This window comes from Mauremys reevesii, linkage group 7 (assembly GCF_016161935.1).
Source record: "Mauremys reevesii isolate NIE-2019 linkage group 7, ASM1616193v1, whole genome shotgun sequence".
Lineage (NCBI taxonomy): Eukaryota > Metazoa > Chordata > Testudines > Geoemydidae > Mauremys > Mauremys reevesii.
The window spans coordinates 100,424,540-100,450,473 of NC_052629.1; the positions used below are offsets into that span (position 1 = coordinate 100,424,540).

The 25,934-nt window shown below is 37.1% G+C and overlaps 1 protein-coding gene across 3 annotated transcripts in view; it reads right to left on the minus strand.

Moving 5' to 3' along the window:
- Nucleotides 1-25,934, minus strand: part of ERC2 (ELKS/RAB6-interacting/CAST family member 2) — an 801,227-nt gene that overhangs the window by 191,342 nt on the left and 583,951 nt on the right. For 2 of the 3 annotated variants that reach the window (XM_039482086.1, XM_039482085.1), the window contains 2 exons: nucleotides 24,767-24,914; nucleotides 23,474-23,593 (listed from right to left, as the gene is read on the minus strand). In XM_039482086.1, coding sequence (XP_039338020.1) covers nucleotides 23,474-23,593; nucleotides 24,767-24,914 — 268 coding nt within the window. The remainder of the gene's footprint in view (nucleotides 1-23,473; nucleotides 23,594-24,766; nucleotides 24,915-25,934) is intronic. The other variant, XM_039482087.1, reaches the window with a different exon arrangement.

Below are 25,934 nucleotides of genomic sequence, written 5' to 3' on the forward strand. Positions count from 1 at the left end.
CATCATGAACCTTGCCCGGCCACCCGACGTTGATGTTTGTAAAACGTCCCGTATGGTCCCCCAGTGCTTGCAGCACCATTGAAAAGTAGCCCAATTTCTCAGCAGCTGACTGTGGAAGAGGTGGATGATAAAGTGCGAGGAGGAGAAAACGGCGATGATCGCAGCGGGCTCCATGCTTGCAGTGCTGTGGCGTCCGCGCTGTCACTGACCAGAAAAGTGCACGAACAGATTGCCCGCAGGCGCTTTCACGGAGGGAGGGAGGGAGGGAGGGAGGTTGTGATTGACGGTTCAATGACGACACTTACCCAAAACCACCCTCGACACATTTCTCCCCCCAGCAGGCATTGGGGGCTCTACCCAGCATTCCAATGCGCAGCGGGGAGTGCGGGAACTGTGGGATAGCTTCCCACAGTGCACCGCTTCCAAAGTCGACGCTGGCCCCGTGAATGTGGACTCCGAAATTCGAATTAGTGTATTTAGTATGGATACACAAATTCGACTTCATAAGGTCGAATCCACAAATTCGAACTAAGTTGATTCGAAATAGTCTTGTAGTGTAGACAAGGCCTAAGGTGCCACAAGTACTCCTCTTCTTTTTGTTTGGAAACATTTCATTCTTAAATATGAAAATTAATGCTTGCCATTAAATTCACCAAATTTTGCAATTTTTTTAAGCTAGAAAAGCAAGAGGTTTGTAAAATAAATAACTATTTTGCTGTAGAAAGGCACAGTATGGGGGACATTGTGAATTATAGAGATCACTGAAAAAAGAGATGTCATATTTGCACTTACTATAAAAACATATACTACAGCAGAGCTCCCCAGTAGGATTGTGTCCACTGGGTTGTGATGAGGGGGAGAGGAGATAGGTGCCCCCTGTAGATGAACTCTGTTACCTCAAGTGAAATACCACAAAACACCCACAGGCAGTACAGGAGCAGCAGAGGTAAGATGCATAAAACCTATTGGAAAACACTTGGCAAATATTTAGCCACTATCAATATTTTTATGGTATTTCAGGAGCAATAAAATGTTCAAAAAGGGATCATCTCAGTGTTTCACATAATTAATTCCTCCAAAGGCCAGGTGGAAGAATAATTGGAACAATGCCCCATCCTTGTAATCAAATACATTGCCACATGCTAAGTCCCTGACAAACCCATATTTTCCATTTTGTTTCAAAAGAGATGATCTTCCATTTCCTTTTAAAACAATGGAAGAATGAACAGCAAAAATGACTGAATACCAGAGCTGGTTGGGAAACAAAGTTTCAATTTTGTGGGAAACTATGTGATTTCTAAATTGGTTTTGTACTGAATAGAACAAATGTCAAATGCAGAAGTTCCCCATAAGAATTTTTTTGTGCACAATTTTGTTTTGGGACAATCAAAACATTTTGTTTCAATTTTGACTTTTTAAATGTTAACATTTTATTTTGTATTAATTTTTATTTTATTTTCTATTTTAAATTCATTTTATACATATAAAATTGTATAACATAAAAAACATAAAATAAAAATAATCAAAACCCCATAAAATAAAATTTTCAACATGAAATGTTGAAATCAACATGTTTTCACAGAATGTTTTGACTTCAACTAATCAGTATTTTTAGATCAAAAACATTCCACTGGAAAATGTCTGATCAGCTCTACTGAACATCAGTATGAGTAATGCAGAGGGAGCAGGTGAGATGGAGGAAGAGTGAGGTGGCCTGTTGTTTAGGAGAAAATATGAAGTAACGGAGGGTGGCAAAAGGGAGCAACAGTTGAACATGCACCCATTGGCTTCACAAGCACAGCCACTCGAGTCTACAAAGAACAGAGCACTTATGAAGGTAGAAGATTTGGAAGCTACTACCAGCAAACTTATCTCAAAGAAAAATCTATGGAGTGGCCCAGGGGTACCCAAAATTTAGACAGGTTTTGTGGTGAAGCTTCTGTGAATCTGTCAGAGATGGGAGTACAATTAATTTTCTGTCTTTTCCCCCTGTCCTTTGTGCACTAAAATAAATACCTACAAACTGAAATTGAACAAAATACTAATTAAAAACATATCCTTGATATCTGTTGCATCTTTAAGTTAATTACTGCAATAAATGAACCTACATCCAGACTTGTTTCAAGGGGAAGAGGTATAGGAAAGGAAACCTCTAAATAGAACAATGGTCTAAGATATGTAGAGGGTCTTCATTTACAACTGCTCTTACATTTGGATTAGACTTCCTGCTAAATAATAGAAATGGGTTCCAGTCTTTTATCTTTGGGCCTTCTCTGTATCTGAAGCAATGGCAGCATGAGTTGCACAGGTGTCATACTGATATTAGATGGCGGTCCATGCCTGAAAGTCACCCAAGTCCCCTTGTAAGGTATGTGAAAGCTGCAGAGAGGATGTTATATCCTGTTATTCTACACTGACAAAAGCTTGTCTCTCTCACCAACTGACGTTAGTCCAATATAATATATTACCTTAACCATCTTGTTTCTCTAATATCCTGGGCTGCAACAACACTGCATACTTTGAAAAAAGACATTTAACAACCGAGTTACAACTTACTACTATGATGTATATTTAGAATAGGAAATAATGTTGCTATCTCCAGTAGTGCAGTGTGGAAACTAGGAGTCAAAGGTTGTTGTTTTTTTTTAATGTCAGTCAACAAGGATAACAATGTAGGCACAAGACAACAGGTAGAGAAAGGAGAGTCAACAGCTGACATTTTAAACCGAGACAAGCAGCTCTAGATTATACCTGTGCTACAAGTGTTAGATGGCTCCCGCTAAAAAGCGTACACAATGGACATGTAAAACAAATTCATATAGCAGAGACATATTGAGCAGGCTTTATCGGATGATGAAGCTGAAAGTTCAGCCCTGCTAAGACAGGTGGGTGAGATACATTTGTGACAGAACTTTTCCATCCTAGAACTATTTCCATCATTGGTGTCATAAAATATTTTCATACCTGCTTATTCCATACTGGCACCTGATTCTTTTTAGACCTCTATTTTGCCTATCAACATTCTACTTGCAGTGTACCTCAAAACATTCAATGTGAGTTGACACCTCTCAATCATTATCCTGTGCTAAGAAAGGATTTGCAGTAGTGTACCCTCATTTTCTGCTTAACAACATTAATAGAACATTCCTAATACATGGAAGGAAAATATTATATGTATTTTCATTAAATGTCCGGAATCATTTAATAACATGGAATGGCTGCAGGTATCTTAAATCTGTGTGTTTACTAGAAACAGAATATAGAAAGAGTTTGTGCTGACCTGTAGCTATGCGCTCATTTGTTTATGTTCTAAACTTAATAAGAAGAGGGGAAGAGACCCTGTGTCAGTATCTTTCTCATCAGCATAGCACTGAATGTTTTCTGTACAATTAGGGCCATTCTTCTTCCTCCACACTGGATAAGGGGAGAGAAGCATATGACTGTGGGTACTTATGCAGGAGTTTCTTCTAATTTTACCAGAGGATCAACTCTCTCTGAATTATTGGTAGATTGTTTGCATTTATATTCAAGAAGGAAGGCCTTTTTCACAAGGGTGAAAAAGTTGGAGAACAAACGGACAAATAATAACCCAGTTACTGTAAACACTGTAATATCTTTCCCCTTTGGGGAAGCTCCTAAGATTTTATTAGTTTATTTTCTTATCAATGAACAGCCTTAAATTTCCTACCTTTCAACTGTATCCCATAAAAGAATGCAAAAGCTAAACAAGATGATATATGCAATCCTAAAAGTGTCTCCTGTAATGAGGTGCTGGGGATTAGAAGTGTCCTGGGATAAGAACTGTAAATGAATGATGTAATCTTTCTAATTTGGTGCTGAAATATAAATAAGCCACTTCTAATGTTTCTTTTTTGTGAATGCCGTATTGCAGTAAAAATATGCACAAAGCAACTGTGAATGCTAAAGGAAGCTTCCTTTAATTTGTCTACACTGGGTGCAAAGTAGTAAGAAGTGTGAAACAGAGATGAAAAAAAATCATGTTTTGATCAGACACCCTAAACCTTTTTAAAAAAAAATCTTGCTTTTAACTGGCCTCTTAAAAATGGCACCAAATTCTGGTAAAATATGTTTTGTTTGGTTAGTCCTCTGCAGTAAAAAGTTAAAATGAACATTTTAAGATTAATTTTTTTTCACTTGAGCTACCATTAAAAAATACAGTGCTTCTGTATTAAATTCTATTTTCCTTAGGATATTTCTTACAATTTAAGAATGAGATTTTATGTGATCTTTAAAACATTTTATAAATACAAGTCCTTTTTGGAAAAAAGTAAACACAGTGAGGAAATATAGTAGAGGGATATAACAATCTTTTCCAGCCATTTCTAAAAAGCACAATACTCTGTACCCCTTGCATCTGACGAAGTAAGTATTCACCCATGAAAGCTTATGCTCCAATACATCTGTTAGTCTAGAAGGTGCCACAGGACTCTTTGTTGCTTAATACTCTGTATGTTACTGCTGGCTGTTTCACTTGCAATCTCTTTTAATGTTTGGTAAGCTTTGAAATGTCAGGTATATTTTTATTCCAGGAATAAATTAATTAACCAGATTGCGATTTATGCAGATACCTCAGGGCTTCATACTTACACATGCAAAAAATACTATTGGATTTTTATTGACCATATGTGTTTAGAGCCTAGGTTTAGCTGAAAGACAGCACCTCCAACAGCACAGTGTCCCAAGACAACATGATGGAACATTGGTTAAGTACTGACTTAGAGGGAAGAGTGCCACCTACTGACTTGGCAGTACCATCACTTCCTGCAGCATCTTAAATTTACTTGAAGATTTCCCATCCAAGCGCTTGCTAAATGTTTTCTATTTAGCTTGTGACACTACAGTACATCAGAACCTGCAGTTTTAGTTTAAAATATTGGAGTATCTTAATCTTAGAACATGTATAGTTCAGTACAATCTATGTGGGTGTTTAAAATGTGTCAACTTCAAGTCTGCACCACTTGTGGCTTTGTAACTATTATTTCATAGCTATTAAAGGACAGTTTTTGAATATGTAATATTTACATTTTCCTCTCAAACTGTTTTAAATAGAGCAGGATAGGGTCTTAAAACACAATTACAACTGCCAATTATTCCAGTAGCCAAAAGCTAGTATATTTTGTGTCTAATATATCTTTACGTATCTGCTCTATATATTTTGTAAATGATGCCACAGTATCAAATATTGTCCTATCTTCATTTTACTAACTCCCACTTATTCTGTAATTCCACAAATAAAAAACTAGTCCAACACATGCAGTCTTTAAGTAAAGACTGGATATCTTTTTAGAAGATATACAATAGCTCAAACAGAAGTTACGGGTTTAATGCAAAAATTACTAGGTGAGGTTCTTTGGTGTGTGCTATTCCATAGTTCAAACTAGATGAGGATACTGGTCCCTTCTGACTATTAAATCTATGACAACTCCAATGCAAAATCCTGGATATCTAGGTATCATTTTAGTAATGTATGTTATTTACTTCAAATTCTAAAACAAAAAAGGATTGATCTAAATTTCTAAATGCATAGCTTCACTTAAAATTATATGTGATATTATGGCAACAAAGAAAGGAACACAATAAGCCTTGCTTCTTAGACATAGTTAATAATAATAAAATAACAAATAAGCCAATATACCATTCCACCTCGGGCCTTATCCCACCCTACCCGTTATAATCACACCCTCTCCAGAAGACTAAGAAAATAGATGAGCCTTACAATTTGCCCTGAAGATCAATATATTTGCATTGTTTTCAATCAAGAATGAGGGAATAAATTCCAAAGGTTGAGAGGCAAGAATGCAGACTGTCCTTTTGGCTCCTACCTCTCTTTTATACTGAAGTAGCTCCAGTTTCAACATCTCCACTTACCACGCCTGTGGCAGTATGGCACAGGGAAAGAGAGAATCTTTCAAGTAGCCAGAACCCATGCCAATTAGGGCTTTACAGATGAAAAACACCACCATATATCCTATCTGGAAACCCAATGGTGTCTTTGGCTCCTAGTAAGACTCTCACAAAGTGGGCAGCAGCATCCAATGCTAGTTTCAGCTTCTCAGTAGACTTGCACCCCAGAACAAGGTGCTATAGAAGTGCAAAACATAATTATTGTTACATTTTTATTGCATAGTGTATTGCTGATCCTATACTATCCACATCAAATCATTTACTTATATTAATTCTAGTTTCTTATGTTAAAAGTGTTACCTACTGATATTACTCACACTAGCTTTATACAATTGAATATTTTCTTATGATATTGTTTAGAGTATTTATATTTATAATGAAAATAGATGAAAAGCCTGATCATACAAAATGCAATATATTAATTAAATGTATCTCCTATAAAGATAACTAGTTTTAGCCTGAACAATATAATCTTGCCAAAACTGTTTACTCTTAAGAAGTTAATAATTTATTGAGTAAATATAGTGGTGGGTGCATCCCTTCTGTGATATGGTTATGTAATAAATGAATGAAAGAGAAATTAAAAGCAGCTAACATCAAGATACATAAGTATAATAATATTTAAGGCTTGAAGCAATTATCTTTGATCATTCAACATTGCTGAGTTTCCAAAGTCACACATGGTGGGGGTAACTGAAATTTCACCCATTTACTAAAGAATTTATGACTAGCCTCTAAAGGAAAACTGACAGATATTTCATGTCCTCCTAAGATTCAGTGGCATTTAAGCAAGGATCTACTGAAACGAAATGAAAGTCCTTGATTGACTGGTAATAGGCTCAATAGCTTAACAGCAATCTGTAGCTGTAAAACTGTAATATTAAAACTGTCTTTAAAAAAATATTTTAGCAAAGTAGCAATAGGGAACTATGCTTTGATCAGTCATCTGGATCAAGTTAACAATAAAACTCTCACAAATGTGGTTTAAATGAAGAAAAAAATAGCAAGATTTGTTGCTAAGGGATATATAGAGATAATATAGTTCAATAGCTATTACTTACCTTTGGATTTTCTCCCCCATCTCTCCTCACCAAATGGAATTTGAAATATTTTCAGAATATTCCCCTACTGTAGCTTATTTCTTTTATGTAAGGTGGTGAGGAGATAGATATAAAGTCTACTGCTACGCTGCAGGCAATGCGAGCTGACGATTAAAACAAGGAGTTGGAAATCTGGACACATGCATTCTAGTTCCGATGGACTTGTGTGACTTTGGGCAAGTTACAAAATCTTTGTTCTGTGGATGCTAATACAGACAGGGATCCTGATATTTACTCACTTTCATAAAGTACTTTGAGAACTCCACATGACAAGTGCTATAAAAGTGCAAAGTATTATTCTTATTGATTTATTATTAGTAATTTAGTCCTTTTTATTTAAGAAATTAATTTTGGAAAACAAGTGACTTTTAGCTTTGAAATCCCCTATATAAGAACTGAAATAAGATACTTTACAGTACATAGCTCAAATAAAGAATCAAAATATTTCCAGAATTTGTATAGCTCAATTAGACCAGTTCAGATCTAGTGTATGTAAATGCAACACCAATTGCTTTTTCAGTACTACTTGCACTGAGAACTCGAGGACTAAATTTGGTTGGATAACCATTAAAAAGTTTTCCTAAACAAGTCAACTAAATCCAACACTTGTCATCTCCAAATAAAATCAAGTATTTTGTCTTAGAACAGCATTTTTACACATACATTGTAAACTGCTATCAACTGCAGACAAGTGAAGAATCTCAAATGCTTCTTGTTTGTGCAAGACGCAGAAAACCTTAACTGCCTATTGGAAGACACTGCTGTAACTGATTTGTAGCCTGACAAAGTTGCATTTAATTAAATACTGGACAATACAAATATAAATGTCCATTACTCCTGAATTAAAACTATGAAAATACGTTGTGATATAGTTATGACTTTTTAAATGAACATTATGGTGACTTCTAAAAATTAGTGAAGTGACAATAGCAGGCATTTAAGATGGTTTCTGCAGAGCCTGAGCTTCCAAACATTTGGCAAAACAGAAGTCCAAATTCTTATTTTTAGTTTACTTTTTGGCAAGTTTCTACTTATTTGTTTCACTTTGCTGCTTGCTCACCATTTAGTCTTGTGAGTTTCTGGAATCAAAATTGGTAACTTCAAACTTCAGTTGACAGGCCCTGCAAACATGTTCAACCTAACTGCCATTTATCTTCAGATCCTGAACCATTTAATTTTGAATATATTATCACTGATTAGAGAGCTCCGTCTCCCCAGATAAGTGCTCTGTCACTGAGACAATCAAATACTAGGTTTAATTTACCAGCTAGATATGACACTTAAGCAGGATCCCTTCTGCATGAGTTAAGATGAGTCTTGTGGCTTTGGTAATTTTTTTGTTTAACCTTCCAATTGTAGTTATGGATTCTTTGAGTGTGGATTCATTGGTTGTGAATGCACCTTGGCTAAAGCAACACAGATATCCTTGAAAAGCTATGAAAATTCTTTTGAGACATCTTTCAATTCTAAACTGTTGATTTTTTTCCTGTTTATAACAACATACTCCTTGGATCAACAGATGACTCAGAATAAAACCTTAATCCCTAAAATGCCATCAGCAGTACGCCTTCGGAAAATAACTCAGCCAAAGGGACTTTCTTGAACTGAACGTGGCAATTCCTCCCTTGTCAAGAGAAAGGATTGCCTAATGGTATGGGCTATGAATATTATGATATCCATGGAATCAAGCAACTGAATTCCACTAAGAAAATTTTTAACAGGAGCCAAAAATGAACATTAGCCCCAAAACACCAGGATTGAGATTTGCAAGGCTAGGAGATTTGGAAATAAAAAAAGCCGATGAAAATTAATGAGTGATACGTGTCCAAATCTTCTAGTTAGCTTTAAAAATCTCGACATAGATCTATAAAAGGCATCATGAAATTCAAAAGGACGAAGAACTGACATTTAGGGGAGATAACCTATATAGTACCTTTACTGGCATGGTAAACATCTTTACAATTCCCTCATACTTTTATCTACTTATTACAGAATTGCTAGTAATTAAATCAGGGATCCAACCTCTTTTCTATATATGAACAATAAAGTGTGTCCTCCCCAAAGTTACAGCACCTACTCTTTGAGTATAAACTGAATTTTCTGAGAATTTACAAGCAAATCTAGTAACAGTTTATAACTTAAACAATTTTTAAAAAGGGCCTTTATGAATTGTAGCATCTGTCAGTCTTTCCTTTCTCCCGAATGATAGAGACCCTTCAAATCTCCATATAATTAACATTAATTCCAATCTTATGTATTAGCTTAATTACAACTAATATCTTTAAATACAGCCAACTTATTAATGTTTATTGTTAATTATTGTTCTATTTAACTGTTATGCTTATACAGGCTACAGACCTCAGGTCATCTCACATAACTCTTAAGTGGTGCCATTGTAACAGAAGTAATTCAACCAATCACCATCCTTCATCTGTAGCTAATTTACATGCAACAATTCTATAGGGCTGTAATGAGATGGACTGGTCACATGTCAAGACTTCTCACTGGTAGTTTATTTGGTCCATTTGTCACTGTTCTTTCAAGGTTCTGTAGCTGTATATTAACTTGGATATCAGTGCTTGAAAGGCCCCCAATGGCACACTGAGGCAGATGTGTCGGGAAAACTGAGACAGTAATATAAAGGAAGCCACTACATTTCAGAGACATTGAGGTGCAGGGACTACGATCCCCCGCTCTCCTGTAGAGATTGCTGGTCTCTATATAAGATGTAAGGCTCATACTAAGTATCTTGACATAATTAGAAGTATTATTCTCTGGGTTTCTTATTTATTGCTCATGTATTATATTTTTAATATTTTTTAAAAAAGACGAAAATTCCAAGATTAAAGCTATGTTAAGATGAAGATAACGTAGTGAATACAGCTCAACAGCAGAAGGACAAATAGAAGACGTCAGGGATGCTGTAATTATTATGGGAGGGAATATTTAAACATCTTTGAAAATCAGTTTTATTTAGCCTGGGATCACAAATGCTAAAATGCCTTAATCATGATCTTATGGTTATTGGATGGCATCACTACAGGGCAGAGTTAAGTTTGTCTGGGTGACTTAACTGTGTATTTCCACACTTTAACATGTCTGGATTTTTTTTAAAATGCCTCTGAATTTCCTGGGTTTGTAATTAATAGTTTGGGATAATTATAACATCTCTGTAATGTTTTCTTACCTTTAAGTCACTGATATGTACCCTCAACCTTAACTTCATTTTAACATAGTTTTTAAATCTTGGAATATAGCATAAAGCACTGCAGGTATAAAAATTTAAGAGTTTTTTTTGTTTTCAGAGTTCTAACTCCAGACTGAATAATAAGGGTGCTGTTTCTCTTACTCATACAATAGATGATTTCTGATGAGAAGTGTGCTGGTCAAGATAGATGCAGAGGCATGTCATTTTATTGAAGACGGCTTTGGCTATCCTTCTACATCCAATTCCTGTGTTGTGACTTGAGAAACAATTAACTTTGACTGCAGTTGGCAAAGTATTCTGAGCATGGATATAAGAATTAGAAATGTTCTTTTATGAAGGTAAAGTGTAGGAATCCATAGTGCTTTTGGTCTATGGGAACAGACAAATTCTGTGTTCTTTTCCTTCCATCTATATCCCAGTCTATATTAAACAGAGCCTGCGTGATATCTAGAGGGTCCACTAACATGAACAATTGGTAGAAAACTTAGTAGAGTGTAAGGTGACCAGATATCCCAATTTTATAGGGACAGTCCCGATATTTGGAACTTTTTCTTATATAGGCACCTATCACCCCACACCCCCATCCCGATTTTTCACACTTGCTATCTGGTCAGCCTAGTAGAGTCCAATCATTGGTGGATGTGTGCTTGAGCAGAAATTTCTGGCATCAAAATCCAAAGTGCCTGACAATAGGAGTAAGGAGTAATTGTGAGGAATACTTTAGTTCTCTTAAAGGCCAACCTTCATCGAACGTCTCACACAGCTGCAAATGAGACCCAAATTAGATCCCAGATTAACTGTGTAGTAATATTTTAGGAGAGAAAAATGTTGGCAGATTCTGTACCAGAAATGGAAGTACAATTTATCGTGCAAGAAAAATTCTAGGAAATATAAGCAGAATGAACCCACAATAATTAGCTGTTTTAAAAGTGATGGAACAGTTTGCAGATTTTTTTTAAGTTAATTGCTAATTTGAAAGTTAAACCAAGGTATGTCACGGGGTAGAGCTCAAAGAGTAAGTATGTGATGCAGAAAGGATCCTAAGGGAAGTACATGGCATGAGCCAAAAGAGGCCTGGATGGCATAAATAAACCTTTGAGCAAAGCAGTCTGTCTGCCTAACCACCTGAAAGCAGGTTAGGCACAATCTTACCATTCAAGATCGCTAGAAATGATGAATGGAAAGTAGGTGGGATTGGTTTCCTCCCTCCCTCCCTCTGCCCCCGAGTGGACTCTGTCAGAGACTTTGATTTGATCATTTAAATAGCTGAACAGTGGCAGACAAGCTTTGCATAAAATACTATTTAACTGATATTAACAGCTGTGACACCTGTCGCCATGCAATATTCCAAAATGTGACTGACTTATCCTGAGACAAGACAGAGTGCCTAATAAATCTCTCTCTTTTAAATGCTGAAGGGTAATAGTCCTGTCACAAACACCAACTGGGATATTAGAAACTTGGCAGACTGAGACAGACTGCGATTCCAAGTGCCAGGCAAATACTTATCTGAAGTACTGAGGCCAAATTTCAACTTTCATGACACTTGTGATTGAATAAAGTTATTCTGATCTGAACATAGGTACATTTGATTTTTCTGTTGTGGTTCACTACATTTGAAGCTTGCGTCTTCTAAACCTTTTCAAGTTCTGTGAATTAACAGCATGACTCAAAGCACAGGAAATATCTTGTAATAATACAGCATAGTCAGCAATGTATAGGTTAAAGTCATGCTAAAAGTATTTGTCTGAGTCCCGCTACTAAACTTGGTAATTACAAAGAGGTATGTAAGAACACAGACACAAAGAAGTAGGTTAAAAAGCATAATTAAAGCTCTGGAATAGAAGCTGCCTGCGGACATTTCAGGCCAGGTCCTACTAAAAGCAGACAAGCAATATAAGATGGTAGGTCTCTTTTTGATATTTTACAATGACAGGAAATAACTCATTAAAAGGATAATTCCCCACAATAATTATTTAAAAACAGACATGAATCGGAAGCTACAGTAGCAAACCAAGACCTTTAATGCTGCAACTATATGGCTAACAGTACCAATTGTCTTTCCATGTCTTGTAAAATCTGTATGATTCACTTGATTTTTGCTGTTTCATTTTTGGGTTCAGCTCTCCTACTTGCACCATGTAAAGTATACAACTCAAGTGGAAAGTACTGGATGTTTTCCTTAGTAGGCAAGAAACAATTGAGAAAGGAAATATCAATTTCAACCCATTGTTGGCTTGTTAGAATAGAGATGGGTAGCAGAGAGAGAGCAAAGAGACATCACAACACTGTGCTTGGCTTTTTTTGTTAAGGGACTCTATCTATTACCAATTCTTGTTTTCAGATGTGATAGTTTGGTCCAATATCACAGGAACATTTTAAAACTAAATGTATAATAGGGGTAGCTAAATTTGAGACCCATTAATTTACAAAGTACTTGGAATTACTAGTAATTAGTTCTGCGTATAAGATCAAATAGACACTACCTAAAGTACAGCCTGCCTTCACTGAGCTTTATCATAGTTGAAAACTTAATAATAGACCTGAATGAATTTCTCCATTTATGCTTCATAAATGCCTTGTGGAGAAAAAATATATTTTAATGGCGATTCATGATTTTTGTTAATATAATGCAAATGTTTTCCATTTTCAGGGCAAAAATGGTAACACTTGGGACTTGTAACATCCTTTCCCAATCCTTCCAGCCAAACCAAAAGCTACATCTCCCCAGTTTCAGTCGACTGCCTAAACAGCAGCCTTTTGGCTAGCCCAGAGAACCATATGTTAAACCTCAATTTATTTTGAAATACTTGCTTGAACAAAGTTAATTGCGGCTTCTGTGGCTTTACAGGAGTTATAGCACAAGTTTAAACTGAGAAGATCACCAATGAAAGAGAGTATCACTAGACATCTCTATGGCTCATCAAAAATTTAGGACTCTCAATAAGGACAATGCTGAGAAGTAGGTGGTGATCCGTTTTAAAGGAGGACTGCCTAGAAACAGTGTGTGTTGGCTTGCATACCAGGTCCACGATTCCTACAAGGCCCACCCATCACAGTTTATATGACAGGCAAGAAAAAAAATTAAAAAAAAGCTTTTCTTCATCTCAGTGGAACATTTGGTAAAAAGGCTCAGTTATGACTCCTGAGCCTGCATGGAACAGAAGAGGGAAAGAGGTACAAAACCCAAGCAGGTGCATCTGGAGCTATTATGCCTTTTAAAACATAAAACTTCCAAAGGTGCTGGGGAGACTGTGAGGAGGGCTAGTCCTTGCTACATCTCTTGAGTAGGTGTAGCAAATATTCTCTCAACACAGCCCTGTTCCTAAAAACCTCTTCTGGAGTAACTAGCATTACCAGGAAACATGATCTAACCATAAACTGGTATTCTAGGATTGGTTTACATGATGTACTAATATATTACAAAGATTTGCACATCATTTAAAACAAGCCTACCATAATAAAACAAAGTAAAATATAGTGCACACTGGAATCTGAATAACATTAGTGACAAGTAAACTTCAGGACTGAGAAAAATAAAAAATATTAGAAAGTAAGTTTGTGGGAGTACTCATGTGCTTAAAGGCTTAAAAACTGCTGAATTAAGGCCATTATTATGAAAGATAGTAACAAACACAAGTGGAAGGGAGAATAAAGGTTACAGCAATAACATCAAGTAGTTGCTTCACTTAGTAATACACATCTTGACGTTTTTGTAATATAAGATACTGTTACTATGAAAGAAAGACTAGAGACGGTAGAGTAAATAATGCAAATACTGATTTCCACATTCAGTTCTTGTTTTCCAGCACAGTGAACAGATATGCCTGCAACTGGGGAGGCTGGCTGCAAATATGGACTTTGATCCTTAACTTTCAACATTGTATCCTGGCATTACAAAGGTCTTAGATGTGTATATAATTATGAACAAGAATACCAGTTCACTTGGAAACCCCTCCTGTCCCAACAGAATGGAGTCAGCAGCAAAATATCCACTGACTTTGGTGAAAGTAGAATTGGACAATATAACTCCCAGTGAAGTTGTTGGTTGGTTAAATCCACACACCATACACTGCTCTGAACATTCGCCCCAGGATATTGCTAAATGTCTTTGATTTTGTTAGTTTGTGTCATAACTAATGTTATTTAAACTTTTTTGTGAGAAAAATACTGAAAAGAGTCAGTTTCTTTCAGGAAATATGTTTAGTTGAGGCGAGGAAAAGTTGGCCATCGTTCACAAAAATTTCAACCACTTTAAAATAAGAATTACATCACTTTCAAAAGAAATGAAAGATTATAGCCTATATATGCATTTCCTTACAAGCCCCTGATGAAAAATGATGGAGAATAGGGTCCAGCAGTCTGCCAAGTCCTCCTCTAATAAAGATCTGGGATGATGATAATAATAGTAGTAATACTTTTCATTTCTAAAACATCTTCCACCTGAGGAACTTAAAGAACTTTACACACATTAATTTAATTTAATTTATCAACAGCTCTGTGACATAATTAAATCTTGCTGTCTCCATTTGACTGATGAGGAAACTGAGGCAAAAAAGTCATTAAGGGCCAGATTTTAAAGCGAGTACACAAAAGTGCATTCTGCTTGAAAGTAATAAAGACAAGATTTCAGCTGGTGATCTCTGCAGAGGATGTAAGAAAGGAACACAAGATATTTTGTCCCCTCATTCCCTAAAAATTAGGAAAATTAAATCCAATAAAGTAGCATTAATGTACCATCAAAGTTGCAAAATGCAGAACCCAGTAGTCTGAAATTCCAAAAGATTATGTTTTGAGCTGCAACACTAACTTGGTCACATCACACATATGTAGCAATTTCTATTCCTGTTTTCCTTGTTAAATATAAATATACTATTACTATTTATATTTCTAATACATATAATAAAATATACAGGATGTATGCAATATAGCTGAATGAATGTTGTAAGAAAAACCCTAATTTATGGAATTTCCTAACTTGAGCTCTTGATTTCACCCCCTTAATGTCACATTAACACTATTTTTATGTATTTAAGCTGTATAATGCAATATATTTCTTTCATTTTCATTTTTCTCTGGTGTTGCTGTAAGCACTATTTGCAAATATACCAGCTCTAGCTCATAGTAAGAAATACTTCCACGGATTGTTTGAAAGAGAAAACATTGCTAGCTGTTAATGTTGTTGCGATATTACAAGTTCCTTGATTGGTTCTCACATTGTTCCATCAGCAATATGTTCATGTGCTGAAATATGAAGCAATGAACTAATAGGTTAGAGAACACTGCCAAACACCAGTTTTGCCTCTGGCCAGAATATCCCGTACACCTGCAGTCTCAAAAATGTTGGAAAAGTTTCTAATTTCTTGTTTGGAGAAGAAGAATAAAATGCTCTCAAGGAGTTGGAAAACCTCTCAATTTGGCCAATTCCACTTACGTTTTTGGCTGAACATCCCAAAAGTGTAAAGAGACAACTGGGAAATTTACTCACAGTATCTGAGTTCAGGATAAATCAGGAACATTGAATATCTTCTGTTCTTAAAAAAAAAAAATCCCTTGAGATTTTTTTAATAATGGGCTTTAGGTTAATTATTTCACGAAGGATTGCATCATTGTACAAATGTCACTAACAATAACTATCTCTGAATACTCAGAAGGAATCCTTGCTAGGATGATTAAACATATTATATAATCAGTCAACCACAGCCCTAGTAGTGGATTAATACGTTATTTCTGAAAGCTCTTTTAAACCTCACACAAACATTGAGGCCTATCAAGCGTTCAGCATTAGTATACATATGTAAAACAATCTGAACGCTCCTAATTGTTCAGTTGCTGGTGTTTCACTGTGCCTCACTTTGATTTAAACTCCTACATAACAAATATTTGGTTTCAGCTCTATAATAACTATCTATAATTCTTTGCACTTAAATGGTGGCATCTGTCAGCCAAAGATCTCAAAGTGCACCACATGGGTGAACATTATTATCGCTATTTCTGCAGATGGGTAAATTGTGACACAGAGAAGTTAAGTAACCTATCTACAGTTATCAAAACAACACAATACAGAGAGATCTGTTATAAACAAATGCATTTTCTGCAACATAGACATTCACTGGTCTTTTTAATGGAATATCTCAGCAGGATTCTGTGTGCGTATTACACATTTTATGACAAGTTCAGGCATAAAATAATATCTTGATACCCAATATGTGTCTCCATTAATGTAAGTCCAGAGATTTACAATGTGTTGTAATATTCTCATTTGTTTATGCAAACACTTACTTTATTTCAAGTATTTAGGGTGTTGGTTGTTCTTCTTGAGTGGAAGGAAACATGACAAGCTATTGCTTCACTCAGAAGGAATATGCCTATGTGGGTTGGGGGGTGTGGCCAGCCCCCATTCCATTCACTGCCTAGCACAGGAAATGCTACATTTTTGTACAGGTCTAGCAACTCCTGCTGCTGAGCCAGTATGCTTGGAAGCATTAAGTCTGTACTACCACTGGACTACTTTGACTAGTCAGAGAGACAGCCCACTACATGGCTCTAAGAGCCATAATTTAGCCCAATGAAGTCCTCTAAGCATAAATATTCTATACCTTGTTTTATTTACTTTTAGTTTAGCCTGCACTTATGATTTGATTTGTCAACTGCCAGACATTTTCACAGCAAATTAGTAAATTTGTCAATTAAAAAAAATATTATTCAACTGATAGAGATATTTAAAAAGACAACACACATCTTTCTTTTAAAATGTAGCCTTTATTTTATCATTTGATTTTAAAGCATGGTTATCACCTAACAAGTGAGTGTGGAAAAATAGATTTTGCAAGTTCAGTGTCTATTGGCTTTCAACAGTTTCCAAAGCAAATTTACTCAATTTACAAACAATAATAGGTTTTTCTAATTGCAAAATAAAACTGGAATCTGAAAGTCAAACTGAGTTCTTTCTGACAGCAGCTATAATTCAGAAAGTGTACAGGAATCCATTTTAGCAAGGTTGCTTTATTTATTTGTTTATTTAATGTAACTGTGCTAGAATTTTAATGGGTTTTAATCTCTTCCTCCTAGCCAGGATGATAATAAATAATAATAATAATCCCACAACCTTAAATAAATCATTTTAAAATTAAATATTAGAACACACATTAAAGAGGATGTTATGCATATAAGGCCCACCTATTTCACATACATAATTAGTGTGACAGTACATGTATGGGGAGGAGGTGAGCAGCCCTCAGTGGTGAAAGAACAGGTTAAGGACTATTTAGAAAAGCTGGACATCCACATGTCCATGGGGCCGGATGCGTTGCATCCGAGGGTTCTGAGGGAGTTGGCTTTTGTGATTGCAGAGCCATTGGCCATTATCTTGGAAAACTCATGGCAATTGGGGGAGGTCCCAGATGATTGGAAATGGTCAAAAATAGTGCCCATCTTTAAAAAAGGGAAGGAGAAGCTGGGGAACTACAGACCGGTCAGCCTCAACTCAGTCCCTGGAAAAATCATAAAGCAGGTCTTCAAGGAATCAATTTTGAAGCACTTGAAGGAGGGGAACAGTCAGTATGGATTTACCAAGGGAAAGTCATGCCTGACCAAACTGATTGCCTTCTAGGATGAGTAACTGGCTCTGTGGATATGGGGAAAATGGTGGCTGTGAAATATCTTGAAGCTAGCAAAGTTTTTGATATGGTCTCCCTTAGTATTCTTGCCAGCAAGTTAAAGAAGTATGGTCTGGATGAATGGACTATAGTGGATAGAAAGCTGGCTAGATTGTTGGGCTCAACGGGTACTGATCAATGGCTCGATGTTTAGTTGGCAGCCGGTATCAAGCGGAGTGCCCCAGGGATCGGTTCAACATCTTCATTAATGATCTGGATGATGGGATGGATTGAACCCTCAGCAAGTTCGCAGATAACATTAAGCTGGAGGGAAAAGTAGATACGCTGGAGAGTAGGGATAGGATCCAGAGTGACCTAGACAAATTGGAGGATTGGGCCAAAAGAAATCTGATGGGGTTCAACAAGGACAAGTGCAGAGTCCTGCACTTAGGATGGAAAAATCCCATGCACTGATACAGGCTGGGGACTGACTGACTAAGCAGCAGTTCTGCATAAAAGGACCTGGGGATTATAGTGGATGAGAAGCTGGATATGAGTTAACACTGCCCTTTTTGCCAAGAAAATAGGCTGCATTAGTAGGAGCACTGCCAGCAGATCGAGGGAAGTGATTATTCCCCTCTATTCGGCACTGGTGAGGCCACATCTGGACTACTGTGTCCAGTTTTGGACCCCTCACTACAGAAAGGATATGGACAAATTGGAGAGAGTCCAGCGGAGGACAACAAAAATGATTATGAGGTTGGGACACATGACTTATGAGGAGAGGCTAAGGGAACTGGGCTTATTTAGTCTGCAGAAGAGAATGAGAGGGGATTTGATAGCAGCCTTTAACTACCTGAAGGGGGGTTCCAAAGAGGATGGAGCTAGGCTGTTCTCAGTAGTGGGAGATGACAGAACAAGGAGCAATGGTCTCAGGTTGCAGCGGGGGAGGTCTGGGTTGGATATTAGGAAAAACTATTTCACCAGGAGGGTGGTGAAGGACTGGAATGGGTTACATAGGGAGGTGGTGGAATCTCTATCCATAGAGGTTTTTATGGCCCAGCTTGACAAAGCCCTGGCTGGGATGATCTAGTTGAGGTTGGTTCTTCTTTGAGAAGAGGGTTGGACTAGATGACCTTCTGAGGTCTCTTCTAACCCTAATCTTCTATGATTCTATGATTCTTCTATGATTCTACATGCAAATAGTGAAGTTATACATGCAAATTACCATAATCAATCTGCTTGCACAATTATCTGTTGTTTTTTTCTTGGTTTTGTTTTTTAATTATGTTCGCAAATAGTATGTAAAATTTTGAAAGCATTTTTTGTGTGCAACTATATGTCTTTAAAAAAAACTGGACCTAATTAGCAGTTATATAGAAATTTACTTTTCTAAAGTATTGCAAACAGACAAATACTTGCACTGAAGACAACATATGGATGAAACTTCAATAAAAGAAAAGGGTGCAGCTGGCTAACCTGTCATACATGGGAAGTAGATGTTTTTCTCCAATTTTTTTTTTTACTAAAAATTGACTTTGTTATAACACAATTCACATTGAAAATAAAAGCCATTAAATAACATTAAGGTTATGACACAGACTGACAAAAGGAAGGAAATTCATCGTTAAGGTGGAAGCATAACATATGGCCTTGTAGGCACAATGGGGCTGATTAAGAAAGCTGTTCAGGTGCTGCCCTGTTATGCCTAGCTATTGAAAAACATATGGTACTTTTCTTCGTCACATGGGAACTTCTGTGCTTTCATCAGTTTGTGGTACACCCTTAAGTTCTTTTGAAACTATCTTGTGGAAGCGTTGTGGAGAGCCAATCTGCTTCCATCTGAAGTACAAAATACACCATGATGCTTTAGGACTCTATCAGAGCAATTAGAGCAGTTTATCACAGGGTAAGCCTGTGGTAAATCCAGACACATTTGCATTTAGGCAATTCAATCTCAGTGTAAATCTGTGATGCATTACAGCACTGTGATAGAATCTGTATTTTGGCGTTAATCCAATCACAATAAAAGTCTATGAGAAAGCTCAATACATTGGGTTACTCCACTGAGTTTAATAGAGTTGACCTCTTGAACTGTTAAAACACAATAATAAAAATCTACTACATACAGTCCCGTATCTCTTTAAATATGAAGCAGATCTTGGATGCCTATATGAATACACACTCTGGGAGTCACCAGATCCTGCTGTACAGTGTTTTCGGCAGCAGTAGGTGAATTTGCAAATGGTTACATGTTCCTGCCAGATAAGCACGTAGACATTTTAAATAAATGTTAGGAGACCCTAAACATTTTGAGGTCTCCCCAACAAAGTTCTATGACCCTTCCCTCAAACCTTACCTCCACAGGCCTAACCCAGATCAGAACATATTGGGGAAACTCCTTGGCCCTCTCTCCTGCTGGCAGAGGTATTAGGAGGGAGGCTTCAGCATTTTCTCCTTATCAGAGAATCTAGGGATCTTATTCCCATTAACAGGACTGTCCCCTGTCCCCCCACCAAAAACTTGAGATTTCAGGAGGATATTCCAGGGCTCCTCATACCAATTATTAAGATTCCTTGGAAAGGCAGGGGGAATTACAGTCCTTCTTCCTATCACCCTCTATGGTTTTCCCCTCTCCCAAGGCAGATTTCTTTGGTGGAAGTTTAGGATCTTTGTGGCCCATCAAAATCAGAAATTTCCTAAACGAGACACTTCAACTTCCCATCTCCATTAAAAGCCACAGGAGTTTCCAGAGAGACGTTACTGTGGCCATCACTACCAGTAGCATCAGGACTTTCTGAGACACTGCAATCGTTCTTCAGTGACAGTATAGCAGACTGTAATGCTAGGTTTCACATCTCCCAGTGCACAATGTTGTTCACTTTGGGGCTTCACACTTGAGTTTCTCTGGTGTGTTATGCATTCTGGGATGCCACCGGAGAAGACAATAGCAGGGCCAGGGAATGTTTGTGAGACAGAAAGAAAGAGACCCTCCCCCCAGCCTTAGACTATGGCAATGAAAGCAAAAAACTAATGAAACAGGTCTGATATATAATGGTGCATCTTGAACTTTGGGTAAAATTTCAGGACAGTTTTTATTTAGGCTGAGCTGATTTGCCTATATTTGATACTTTCAAAATAACAGCTGATTCAAACAGTATTTTCTTAACTCAGCCATAAAAAGGCCAAATACATTTCTATAGTTTTAAAAGATAAACCACCTCCTGACAGAGAACCAACATATCTAATTTCAAACACCAAATTATTTGCTTGCTAAAGATACTAATCTTTGAAAACAGAGATGTAAATGGAAGGGCTAACGCAACCTAACCCGAACTGTAATATCATTTTGGAATCATTACAAATCAGCTATTCTGTTTTAAACAGGAGATTGGTAATTATCCCCCGGTACCTGATTCATACCACATGTCTGTATCTAGAAGTGATATATGAGGGCTTCTGCTTTTATTACATGACTATTGTTTTCTCTTTTGGAGCAGTAATATTAAAATATGTCTAACAAGAAGGTAAAATGAGAGAAAAAGAAAGAGTAAAAAACTAGTGTTCATTAGACCAAAACCTGAAGAGCAGCACAAAGGTTCCCATTGGAAGGTATAAAAAAGAAGGGAAAAGAGAAACATTACTACTTATACTGGTGCACAGTAGAAAGTACCAGTGTGGCATGAGTGTTATGAAGAAATCGCCTGCAAAAGAACATTATAGATTATGCAGCAATCCAAGTGGAGATAAATCTGTTTCATGCATATTCTTTGCTAACCAAGCTATGGCTGAATTCTTGTACAGGAAATGAACACAGTATCATAAAAGGCAGAAGCTGAAAACTCCCTGTGAGCAAAGACAGTCTAGGCACTGGAACCCTTAAATTATTCATTTCTAACCTCATTTGCTATCACCTACTGATGTCTCTTTGTGATACAAAAAAAGTCTACTATGTGTTCTGCTAAAGAGATTCTCAGTGACACCTCTTCAGTCTATTGATAGTGGGTTCCCATGCAAACCTGTCCCCTCATTAACGCTGCAGCCTCACTCATGAGGAGGCTTTCTCTGAGCCAGTATGGTGGGAAAAAAGTTGGCCACTTCAAGGATTTACCTCCTCTCTGCCCCTCATGGGCACCCAGACTTCTTGTGGGCTTGAGAAGGTGTGCTCCTAGGCTGACTGGCTAAACAGAGGAGTATAGCGTAAGCCTATTTGCTCCTATGCACCCAGTGGGAGGCCTTACAGGCCTGTCCCCCTGCCTGAGATGCCATCCTGTGCCTTGGAGGAAATATCTCCTTCACTTGGGAATAGAATAGGATTGGGTTTTGTAGCCTTGCTATTTGGCATCATCTAGTCACCTTTCTGCACTGGAAAGGAGTATTTCCTTCACTGCCAGATTGGTCTGGGCAGGATGTTTTGGTTTTATTTTTTGTTTGGTTGGGGGTTGTTTTGTTTTGTTTTGCCATCCTCTCTCCTCTCAGCCACCCAGGGACCTGGTGGATAGGTTGGGTTGTAAAATTAATGTTGTCACAACTTGGCAGATGCCCATCGTAGTTAATTGTTCAATAGGGTCTGGTTCCCCTGATAAATCAGAATTGGAAGCAGATTACGCATCTCCTAAAAAGGGTGGGGAACAGGGTCAGGGTTTCTAATGTCTGATACAGCAAGGAGACAACCTCTTTTCCCTATACCCTTAACTCTTGCATGAGGAGAGGGTAGTAGTGACCTGCAATGAGGACTGATATCAGCCCTCCCCCAGATTGCACAGATTACAGAAGGAAGGATGACCTACACAGAGGATTCTAAGATGTTTTACTTAATAAAGTTGCAGCCTGGTTAAACCATATTCACCGTGTTTTGTCTTTCTTCTTGAGATGTCCAGGACAATAAAACGAGGGTGGCATCAATTTAATGTGTATAAAAGCTATAAATAGTGAAGTAGCATGTAGCATTTGGTATCTAATCTAAACTATCCAAAATAATCAGAGGGGTAGCTGTGTTGGTCTGGATCTGTAAATGCGGCAACGAGTTCTGTGGCACCTTAAAGACTAACAAACGTAGTGGAGCATGAGCTTTTGTGGGTGAATGCATCCGAAGAAGTGGGTATTCACCCACAAAAGCTCATGCTCCAATACATTTGTTAGTCTATAAGGTGCCACAGAACTCTTTGCTGCTTATCCAAAATAATGCTTCTCTAGCTACTCTCTTCTTCTTCTTGCTTTTATCTGTTTCTACACTGTGGCTGAAGGAAATTATGGGTGTTTTGCAAACTTTCACAGAAATCAGTTGAAGAGCTATACCCCAATATGTGTATAGGTATCTAGAGTGTATTTCAAAAAGATCGTTGACGGACACTGTAAAGGTAAGGTGCTCTATTCTTTCACTCCTCAGTCAGGAAAGATGAAGGAGAAGGAAAGAAGGGACTTATCTGAAGTGGTCACAAGAAATATCTGCTATCATCTAACAAAAAGAAAGAGAAAAGAAAGAAAATAAAAATAACCTATCATTGTTTGAATCCATGCTGCTTGGCTGCAGCATGGAAAATCCTGGGATCAATAAGTAAAAAGAATGAAAAAGTACAAATGTTGATGTATCTACTGGGTATATAGTATTGGCTGAAATGTCTCCTAAATAGCTGACTGACCTGAGACATATGTGCATCATGGCTGGAACCCAGGTACTTGGCAGCAATGTCTGTGATGAAGTCAGCATCACAAATGGATGATATGTTCATGCTCAGGGGCTGTTTCCTATTTCTATAGACCTGTGGGAAAAAGCTATAATGATTAGGTGCATGAGGTCAGAGCTATAGGGAACTTAGCTAAGAAGCAAGGGTTTTCCTTAATTTTCTGTTGCTGAGTGAATGAAAACCTATAGTATGCAATGTATGGTTCAGAATAAAGAATCATAACATTGTCTAACTACAGTATTAACATGGCATGCTCACCTGTGAAATGACCCACTGAGTGATTACTTTGAGAGGCTGAAGGGACTAGCATGACTTTGCCTTGTGATATTTTCCTGCTTCTCAGGTAACAATCACAAAACTCAATGATGACACTACCAAACAAAGGAAAACACCAAATACAACACTATCTACCAGTCACGGTCTGAAAACAGCCTTCTCATCTCTTTGCTCAGCATTACTAAAGGAGAGAAGGTGTTTGATAACATGCTCATATGACACACGACACAGATAGTTACTATTTAGGTTATCTGAGTATCCTTCCCTCGCTTGCTTGCTATTGAGCCTACGGTACCTACAAGTGCTATGACGAAATCAGAGAGTAGTCAGTGTACAATGTGTGTTCACATTATTGAAATTAACCAGTGGAGATGTCCATAGATACTGTACGCTGCTTACTATGGTAATTTTCCTCATTTGTAAGGTAGAAAATAAAATGACATTTACAGAGTTTTTCATGTAGCAAAATTTATTTCTAGAGCCTGTAACTAAGCACTCATCTGCTACAGTGTATTTATAATAACAAAGATAAAAGTATTTTTATTAATTTGGGGGTTTGTTTTAATCACAATTATGATTTCCAGATAACCTCTCAGAAAACATGGAACCTTCTGAACAAATAACTACTTACTACAAATGTACACATATCTAAACAGGTTCGAAGCGGTGCATCTGCTCTTTGATGTCTTTTGTGATGACGAAAGTGGCAGCTTTTATGGAAGAGGAAAAACGGAAAGTGTGTTGGCTGCATATAACATGAGCCAAGCAAACATGCATCTAAATACTAGACAGCCATCAATTAAGTAATAGTACAGCAACATTTACACTGTTCTTACCCTACCTTGCACAGCTGCTGGTACAAGGTAGGCTTGGCTTGAAGACTTTCAATATGAGGTTAGAATAAAACAGTGAAAATGAAAATACCACCAAGCCGCAGCCCCCAACAGAAGAGTAAAATGAATGTTCTCCCACCTGCTGTTTTAACTGATGCACTAATCTGTCTTTCTCTCGTTTAAGAGCCATTACTTCCTCTTGAGTCTTCTTCTTCTTTGAAGCAGACAGTTCAAGCAACGCAATGTTTGCATCTTTTTCACTGATTGCAGCAAGCAGTGCTTCCTGCCTGATAAAATAAAATACAAAAATACTATTGTTTCAAATAAATCAGAAAACACTTAGGAATATTTCTTGTAAATAATATTTGAAAAATCATTTACACTTTGAATAGTCATCCAGTTGCAAATTGTGGCAGGTGTCATAAAATCATGAAAAGACTACGTGCCAACAAATTAATAGAACGGCCTCTCACTTGATCCAAATATTTCACGACATTTAGCTGAATACATGTATTACATTATATAATGCAATTTTTAGCAATGTTTCTTTGAATTCTGTCATGTTAGAAACAGTCTTGGACATATAGTTTTAAAACACACTTTGCTTAATCCAAGTAAGCTTGTCACTAAAAAATTCATATTAGAAATACCTAACAAGAAAGACTTAAATGCTACAAATTAAATATATTTTTCAATCAGTTCTTTATCTCTGCCTCCTGGAGATTTAACCATACAAATGACAGGTCTCTGGAACTTCCTCTCATTTACTCAGCATTTTCCTATTATTTATAAGCACCACACAGGATCTGTTTTTAAATTATCAGTGAGTACCATAATACAAGAGTAATTTTCTGGCAAAAAGTGAAAATGATGAAACATGGACTTCACGGTTACTCCCTCTCTTTCTCTCTCTCTCCTCTTAATTCATGCTTTGGAGCCATTTGCATGTGCCAACCATGGCATTAATTAAAATAATCCTGCAGTGGAGTTGCAGGGAGTCATGAAGGGATGTGGAAGGGTCTTACTCCCCCTTACATTCCTAAACATCCTTGAAGTAAAGACCGCAATCTTTCCCTTAGTTTCTTAAATAATAAGAAGAATGTATTAGATTTGTGAAATGAGAGAAACAAAATATTCCAGTTCAGAAAAAACACATACTATATAAAAGCTTTTAGAATAGAATACGTTATGGCCTATGCCTTCCTCCAGAAATACGTAAGCTCATGAGAAAAAATAAACATAGATAAATGAGTCATAAATTAACCCTAACCTCCACCTGTTAATAGCTGTAAGAATATGGCTCATGA